The 9386-nt window shown below is 39.7% G+C and overlaps 1 protein-coding gene across 2 annotated transcripts in view; it reads left to right on the top strand.

Moving 5' to 3' along the window:
* The first annotated feature begins 1064 nt into the window (after positions 1 to 1064).
* The window catches only part of TBC1D15 (TBC1 domain family member 15), a 74484-nt gene continuing 66162 nt past the window's right edge, over positions 1065 to 9386 (top strand). For both annotated transcript variants that reach the window (XM_019455113.2, XM_019455112.2), the window contains exon 1: positions 1065 to 1195. In XM_019455113.2, coding sequence (XP_019310658.1) covers positions 1166 to 1195 — 30 coding nt within the window. In that variant the 5' untranslated portion in view covers positions 1065 to 1165. The remainder of the gene's footprint in view (positions 1196 to 9386) is intronic.

Raw genomic sequence — 9386 nt, 5'->3', positions numbered from 1 at the left:
CTTTGCTGATTCAATGACAAGCGTAGGCATGGGGTCTTGGCCATGGTTGGAATCTGTGATGCTTAGTGTGCAGCCTCTTTAATGGAAACTATACATCTATTCCTTTTGAAGGTCTTGCCACCTTCCTCACTTATAAGGTTCCTGATATTCACAGAAATTTCAACCCTCCTTTTCTGTTATTCCCTTTGGTTGCCACTTATTCGACTAACCTCACAAGTCTCTAACCTCTCTCTATAGTTTGGAGAGAGAAGTACCTCAGTGGGTACAGGTGTTTTGATACAAATGGGTCATTTATTTTTACTGGGGCAAGGAAAGTCCCAGAGCTATCAGGAGTAGTACCCAATCATCTTCCGGCATTCCCCCCTGCCCCGCCCCCCGCATTCTTTTACAGCACTGATCACATCTTAGTATCTCAACAAATCGTCTTAACACACGTGTACTGTCCCATGAGATCCGTACAACCAATCCATGGGTAATTCTCATTTTACATCCTGAAGCTTGGATGAATTTAGAAACTTGTGTCACGTCACAGTTAAGTAAGTGTGGAGGAACTATCAGCTATGTGCTTTCGACTTTGGAGCAACGAGGGCGTGGTATTATCGCAATTCCTATCAAAATGCCTCCTCAAAAGGCCATGTGTGAGTTGCAGTGAGCAGACTCATATTCAGAAACGTCACATACAGAAAGGGAAAGTCTCTGTATGGGGGATTCCTTTAACCCTCACCACAGTCCTACTATCCTGATTTTCAGATGAGAAACAGAAGCTGAAGGTGTGACCTACCCATGGCCACAAAGCCAGGACCACGTTTGCTGGCTCCCAATTTGTGTTCTTACCATCAGACCAAACAGAACTGGCTTGTGAGTGGCTCAGAGTCTCGTCCCAGGCAAACCCCGCTGCAAAAACACTTCAATTTAGGTTACCTCCTGGTAAAAATAAATTGGTACATGCGCGGAACGCACCAGAGGCTCCGCCCTAGCGGCCTCTGAAATCTACTCAGTGCGCCTGCGTCAGGCTGTTCCTCCCACCCGCCCCTTCACTCAGCGCGGTTCCCGCTACTCCCCGCCCCTTTCCCGCCCGGATATCAGCCTAGTTTTGGCGGATGTTGTTGTGAATCCGAGAGACACGTGAGGCTCTGCTACGTCATCACAAGCACGCGAAGGAAAAATGGCGGCGGCGGGTGTTGTGAGCGGGAAGGTAAGTAACGGCCGCGGCGAACGCCCCTACTTTTCTCTGGGACAGGGGTGCTTTGTTACTTGGAGGCCGGTCGGGGAGGGACGTGAAGGCCACTCTGCCTCAGGAACAGCGTGTGGCGGATGTAAGAGGAGAGGAGTTGGTCGTGTCAGCTGTTTTCTCGATATTGCCGGCTCAGTCTGGGAATTAGAGACCGGCTCCTGCTCCAAGGCCAACTAGGCCTCGGCTCTCTTCTCCCCTGCACTGCTCCGGAGCAAGGGGACATTTATTTGTATTGCCTTTTGTAAGGAACAGGTAGTTGCCTCGTTCCTTTCTTTTTTGTGGCTCACTTTTTCCTAATTCTAGGAAATTTTTAGATCTACTCTTCTGATTCCACTGTCTCTCTCTCTTTTTTTTTTTTTTGTCTTCCTTTGAGGCGTTAATCTAACTTGCCCCGGGCTTTCCCTGCTTCACTCTGCTGAAGGCATCTTTGTCCCTTTCGGGAGGAGCTGAAAACAGGTGCTGTGCAGCTGGGCACTTAGAAGAAAAGAGTGTATTGGATTCATTTTACTAGACTGCCGAGTTGGCTGGTGGTTGTGAGCAGCAGGGCGTGTTTCCACTCAGGGAACAGGAGATTTACACCATCCTACGCTTGTCTAGGAAGGCGTTAGTTAAGGTATTTATTTCCTAGGCGTCTCTACGATGTTCTTGTGGAAGTATCTGTGATGCTGTCTTAACACCTCCTAGTTAGCAACTAGGATTAGGTGCGGAGGAGATTTCGTTGTATAGTGCATATACACCTTCCGAGAGCATATTTTAATGCCTGTTATTTAGGACTGTCAGGACATGCCACAGGCATCATTTCCCACTGCAGGAGTATTTCGTAAACAGTTGGGGCTGGTGATGACTCATCGAACACTAAAGACTACATATTTACTTGTCGCCGATAGCTTCCTCTGTTCTTTGAGTTTCCGTCATTTTCTCTATGTTGCTCTCCTTATCCCATTTTGAATTATTTGGCAACGTTTGTGGTTTGGTGTATGGACTACTAGACTTGGCAGAATAACACATTTGGTCTTGGTTTTGGTGTTACTTTGAAGTGTGACCTTGGGAAACTGAGCACGCACGATTTCTCTGTCCTTCATATTTTTTTATTTCCAGAATTATTACTGTTTGTATAGGAGTTGTTTAGGATTACATGAAATAATAAAAGCATTAAGAAGGATTTCATACTTCTGCGTATTGGCTATTTTAAATGATAGGTTGGTTGTAGTTTTTGGATTATTCATGCTCTTTGATTGCTGTGTTGGTTTTTAAGTCTTCACGGTGGCTGTTGATTTTCTATTTGACTCATTACATATTTGAAAGTTATCCTGCTTGATATTCTGTCTGGACCGTTCCAGTGTAGATCTTTCCAAGAAGGGATCCTTTCCATTTGAACTACACTTCCCTTTTTCAGGTGTGGATTGATTTTGAGAGAATCTTTGAGGTGATGAAGCCCAGTTGTGAAATGTAAGACTTTTTTCACCCTTTCCTTCCAGCCACTCTTTTTCATAATATGACTTAAAGTTAGTCTTTTATTTCATAACTCTACTTCATCACCTCCTTTATTCTCATTGCAATACCATTACCATCATTCCATCTAAACCATTTTCTATGCCAAAAACTGCCCCTCTCCTAAATGATACTGTCATGACCAGCAGAACCCACTTATTCTTCCCTCAGTAGGTTCAGATCTAGTTTAATGGTATCATCATTCATGTGGTTGCATGTAAAACAAACCTGGAGACATCTATTTCAATAACAACAGTTAATCAAGAACTGAGTTTTCTAGTTTACCTTAAAGACATTTCTGAAATTTCTGCATCATCTTCATTCTCCGTACTTAGTTCCTTTAGTCTACCTCTAGTCTTGAGTTCTTAACAGATTGTTCTCCTTGTTTGCAGTTTCTTTGCCCACAATCCTCTCTCTACACTACCACTGGAGGTTTTCTTTTGTAATGTATACATCTAAATGTACAAAGCTGATTATCTCTAGCTTTAAAAAAACAAACTATATATATATATATATATATATATATATATAGTTTTTTTTTTTTTTTTTTTAAGATTTATTCATTTTTGAGAGACAGAGAGACAGAGCTTCAGCACAGAGCCCGACACGGGGCTTGAACCCACGAACCATGAGATCATGACCTGAGCTGAAGTCAGATGCTTAACCAGCTGAGCCACCCAGGTGCCTCCCCCCCTTTAAAAAAAATTTTATATTATTTTATTTTTAATTTTTTTAATGTTTATTTCTGACAGAGAGATAGAGAGCATGAGCGGGGGAGGGGCAGAGAGAGAGGGAGACACAAAATCCAAAGCAGGCTCCAGGCTCTGAGCTGTCAGCACAGAGCCTGACGTGGGGCTCGAGCTCACAGACGGGGAGATCATGACCTGAGCTGAAGTCGGATGCTCAACTGACTGAGCCACCCAGGCGCCCCTTAAATTTTATTTTTAACAAAATCTTTGTTACTGTCTCCATTAAAATACTACTAAAGGCTGCTTAACTTGGCATAAAAGCCCATGTTCCCTGGGCATGAGCAGTCAGCACAGAGCCCGGAGCCTGTTTCAGACTTTGTGTCTCCCTCTCTTTCTGCCCCTCCCCTGCTTATGCTCTGTCTCTCTCTCTCTCTCAAAAAAATAAATAAACATTAACAAAAAAATTAAAAAAAAAAAAAAAGGCCATGTTCCATTCCTGGCTTTATCTTCTGCTTCCCTACTTTCTAGTCTTGTTCCTTTGGGAAAGGGGAATAGGGAAGAATATGTACACACACACACGTGTGTCTGTATATTTGAAAGAGTGAGTGTATATATGTATATGTATGTGTATTTCTTTATTCCCACACCCCTCTTTCCCCCCGCCAAAGGTTCAGCTAAGACCTGTCAAGCTTAGAAGCCTAGGGCAGTGGATATTAACCAAGGTTCACAAGAACCACATGTGGTACTTAAAAAAAATACAGATGCTGGACCACAGCCCAGCCTTATTGAATTAGAATTTCTCATTGTTGAGATCTAGGATGTAGACTAACTTCTAACAGTTCTGTTTTGCTTGCTTTGTACTTTGAGCGTAAGAAGTGATAGAGGAAGTTAATCTTTGTCATGTAGAGAAGCGTTGTGAAGTAGCAGTTAAGAGTTTGGATTCTGGACCCAAACCAGTTTCAAAACTAACTTCATACTTACTAGTGATTTCAGTCAAATTACCTAACCTTACTGTGCTTCCGTCTTTTCATTTGTAATATGGGATGATATAGTACCTATTTTATGGGATTGTGAGGAGGATCAATAAGTAAATATATTAGATCTACCAATACATGGTAGATGTTGTGTGTTATTTGTAATCTCAGTTTCTCTGCAAGTCATTATTTAGGTTATGGCAGAATTTTAAAGATTTATAATATGATTTTTGGTATGGGTGTAAACTTCATTTTTGAAGTTAGCTCTTGTTCTAAATCTCATTGTTATTTTAGGAGTTGAAAAATACCTTGTTTTAGAAATCATGTAGTTTTGGGCACCTGGGTGGCTCAGTCGGTTAAGCGTCTGACTTCGGCTCAGGTTATGATCTTGCAGTTTGTGGGTTCGAGCCCTGTGTCATGCTCTGTGCTGACAGTTCAGAGCCTGGAGCCTGCTTCGGATTCTCTGTCTCCTTCTCTCTCTGCCCCTCCCCAACTTGTGCTCTGTCTTTCTCTATCAAAAATAAATAAATGTAAAAAAAATTTTAAAAAATCATGTAGTTTTGATGAATGAAAAACTCATCACAGTAGGACAGTGGTTAAGGCGATGGAGCCTGATTGGGTTCAAACCCTGGCTCCACTGCTTTATGGCTGTTTTACTTTGGGTAAATTTCTTAACTTCTCTGTGCCTGTTTTTCTCATTTGTAAATGAGGGATAATAATATTTCCATTGTGGAATGGTAAAAAGGATTAATATTTGCAAAGCATTTAGAATAGTGTCTGGTGTCAAGTAAGTACTCAAGAAATGTTAGCTGTTGTTATTACTATGTTAAAGAAAACCTTTCAGACTCCTTAAAAATTGTAAGGTTATTATTGGTTAGGATATAATTGAATGCTGGTTTCTGCTGCCATTTTCCACAAAGATTTGAGCTATATAGTTATGTAAGATAAATTAGAAAAAAGGTAAAAGGGAAGTAAATAAGTATAAGAAAGGTAAATGGAACTGGAAATACTACAATTATTAAATAAACTGCTGGAGTGGGCCACAGTTTAGCTCTATGTTTTTTAGTGGCCCAAGTAAAGAGGGAACCCGATCCGTTATAAGGATGATAGATCCACAGTAAAATAAAACCAAAAGCAAAACCCCCAAAAAACTAGTTTCTAAAGGGTAGAACAGAGAATAAACTCTCCTGTAAGTCCTTTTTACTGTGTAATATAATGTATGTACTATATGGCATATTGTATCCTTCTGGTAAGAAAGAAGGACCCTATAATACCCCTAGTATGCTGATGGTTTTATGCCAGTGGGTGGTTCAGTAGTTCAGTAAATACAGGGTACCAATTTGATGTCTTCAGGTCTCTGATGATATGACTAAATTCAAGGATATATGTTTGCATATATATTTTAGCTGAGCTTTTGAAAGTGGGTTTGAGTGTGATTATAAACCCCGGTTAGTTCTTGGAGTTCAATTGTTGTTGTTGTTGTTGTTGTTATTTTTTTTTCTTACTATCTGTGGGTACAACAGTATGTTTTAATGTCAACCAAATAGGGAAAGTGACGTTCTCGTATGAGTATTGAAGGGAGAAATAGGGACACTGCCTGTTAAGGTCATCATATGTCTTCTGTAACTGGTGGACAGAATTGAATTAATGGAATGAGTTGAATTTACCTGCAGAGAAGGCAGGAGAAAGAAAATAGCCCGAAATAAGTTTTGCTTTAGATCCAGGTCCCTGATTGTTAACGTTTACTTTCACTTATTCAGCAAATATTAAGCACCTAATTTGTTACAGGCAGTATATTAGGTATTGGAGGTATATCAGCCCCTTACCTTCTGTCTTAAGACTTCAGTTCTTTAGAAGGAAAATATTCACTAGCACCCACCCCTTTATCTTGTGTAAATAAATGCAAAATGAATTTCAGGTCCTTGAAGTAAGTGTTTTTTGTTTTTTACTTGTTTTATTTTTTATTTTTTAAAATTTACATCCAAATTAGTTAGCATATAGTGCAACAATGATTTCAGGAGTGGTGCTATTTTTAGTATATGTATTCTGAAGACCAGTAAACTGACTAATCATTAGGGCAGGGCCTAAAATGTTTCACCTGCCTAGATTCTAGCACAAAGTACGTATTCAGTGAGTAGGAACAAGCAAGAAGGTAAAGAAAATGATTGGGGACTAGAGTGGGAGAGATGGAATACTAAGAGTGCTCTTCTTTTGGAGTTAAAATGCCCTATTTTAGTACACTTGGTTTCACTCCTGTTTTTACTGTGATTGTTTTAGAATTTAGTTCTATTGAAAATAACTTGGGTGCCTGGGTGGCTCAGTCGGTTGAGTGTCCTACTCTTGGTTTTGGCTCAGGTCATGATCCCAGGGTCGAGCCCTGTATTGGGCTCTGCACTGAGCGTGGAGCCTGCTTGGGATTCTCTCTCTCCTTCTCTTTCAAGTAAATAAAGGAAAAAAAAAAGAACTTGAGACCTTTGGGAGATCAGCTTTATTTTTGTTAGTTTGTTTTGATGGCATTCTTAGTAGAAATTTATTTTGTACCTTAACTTTGGCCTCTTCTAATTCCTTTTAGATAAGCTTATAGCCCTGTGAAACCCTTGTGCTTAAGAAACATCAAGAATATTCTTAGTATCTAGATATTCCTGGAGAACTTTTCTTTTCCTACACTAGATCTTATAACATGGTAATACCTTCCTGGTGTAGAATACAATATGAATACTTCTTTTTTTTCTTTAGGAAACATTGGAGTACCTTTTGTATACTGAGTTCTTTGGACACAGAGTGGTTAAACACAGACTTTACTTTTGACATAATACAGTAGTTAGCAATTTTAACAAGTTATTTCAATTTATGAATTAATAAAAACATGATTTTTTTGGTGAAAGTTAAACTGTTAGGTCTTTGATGTGACATAACTGCTGGGACTAAATGAGAAATTATAACCCGACTTTTTTATTTTCACTTTTGAGTGGAAGATTTGAAATCCTTATGAAATCTATTTACTGTCTCTTAATATGCAATACTATAATGTATATGTAGTTCTTGGTATAAGAGAAGGCATTCACTTAGTCCTCATTATACCTCCCCAGACTTAAATTATTCCTGCCTTCCTGTCTGACATTGTTTGGCATACTGTTTTTTTTTTTTTTTTTTTAAAGAAACTTTTCTTTTTTTTTTTTTTTTTAGTGTTTATTTGTTTTTGAGAGAGAGCGAGCATGACGGGGGAGAGGCAGAGAGAAAGGGAAACACAGAACTTGAAGCTGGTCCCAGGCTCCGCGCTGTCAGCACAAAGCCTGAGCGGGGCTCGAGCTCACAAACTGTGAGATCATGACCTGAGCCGAAGTCAGATGCTCAACCGACTGGCGCCCCAACATATTGTTTTTAAGAAACAATAATAGTTCTGCCTGCCTATGAGAATTGTAACATCCTTAATATCTCAATATCTGTATAGCTTCACTCTCAGAATATCTGTGGTTTGTTACTCATTTTTTATATATTTTTTAATTTTTTTAAAGATTTATTATTATTTTCTAATTTCAATCCAAGTTACTTAACATATAGTGGGATAATAGTTTTAGGAATAGCATTTAATGATTCATCGCTTACATATAATACACAGTGCTCATCCCAACAAGTGTCCTCCTTAACACCCCTTGCCCCTTTAGCCCTTCCCCCCACCCGCACCCCACCAGCAACCCTCAGTTTGTATTTAAGAGTCAATTATGGGGGCGCCTGTGTGGCTCAGTTGGTTAAGTGTCTGACTTCAGCTCAGGTCATGATCTCACAGTTTGTGGGTTTGACCCCATGTCTGTCTGGCTCTGTGCTGACAGCTCAGAGTCTGGGGCCTGCTTCAGAGTCTGTGTCTCCTTCTCTCTTTGCCCCTCCCCCACTCATGTTTTTTCTCTCTCTATCTCAAAAATAAATAAACATGAAAAAAAATTAAAGAATCTCTTATGGTTTGTCTCCCTCTCTGGTTTTATATTATTTTTGCTTCCCTTCCCTTATGTTCATCTGTTTTGTATCTTAAATTCCACATAGGAGTGAAATCATATATTTGTCTTTCTCTGACTTATTTCGCTTAGCATGTTACACTCTAGTTCCATCCATGTTGTTGAAAATGGCAAGATTTCATTCTTTTTGATTGCTGAGTGATATTCCAGTGTGTGTGTGTGTGTGTACTTTATCCTTTCATCTTGTTTATCCATTCATTAGTTGATAGACATTTGGGCTCTTTCCATGCTTTGGCTGTTGTCAATAGTGCTGCTATAAATATTGGGGTGCATGTGACCCTTCAAATCAGCACTCCTGTATCCTTTGGATAAATGCCTAGTAGTGCAATTGCTGGGTCCTAGGGTAGTTCTATTTTTAGTTTTTTGAGGAATCTCCATACTGTTCTCCAGAGTGGCTGCACCAGTTTGCATTCCCACCAGCAGTGCAAAAGGGTTCCCCTTTCTCTGCATCCTCACCAACACCATTTCTTCTGTTGTTGATTTTAGCCATTCTGACAGGTGTGAGGTGGTATCTCATTTTGGTTTTGATTTGTATTTCCCTGATGATGAGTGATGTTGAGCATTTTTTCATGTGTCTGTTAGTCATCTGGATGTCTTCTTTGGAAAAGTGTCTAGTGATATCTTTTGCCCATTTATTTACTGGATTATTTATTTTTGGGTGTTGAGTTTGATGAGTTCTTTATAGATTTTAGATACTAATCCTTTATATGGTATGTCATTTGCAAAGATCTTCTCCCATTCCATTGGTTGCCTTTTAGCTTTGCTGATTGTTTCCTTACCTGTGCAGAAGCTTTTTATCTTCATTGGTCCCAATAGTTCATTTTTGCTTTTGTTTCCTTCCCTTGCCTGTGGGTGACATGTCAAGTAAGAAGTTGCTGTGGCTGAGGTCAAAGAGGTTGTTGCCTGTTTTCTCCTCTAGGACTTTGATGTCTTCCTGTCTTACGTTTAGGTCTTTCATCCATTTTGAGTTTACTTTTGTGTATGGTGT

The sequence above is a fragment of the Panthera pardus genome, unplaced genomic scaffold (genome assembly GCF_024362965.1).
Source record: "Panthera pardus isolate Hobbes unplaced genomic scaffold, ASM2436296v1 HiC_scaffold_6, whole genome shotgun sequence".
In the NCBI taxonomy this organism is placed as follows: domain Eukaryota; kingdom Metazoa; phylum Chordata; class Mammalia; order Carnivora; family Felidae; genus Panthera; species Panthera pardus.
Note: the sequence above shows the minus strand (reverse complement) of the source record. Positions and strands in the feature narration are given on the sequence as shown.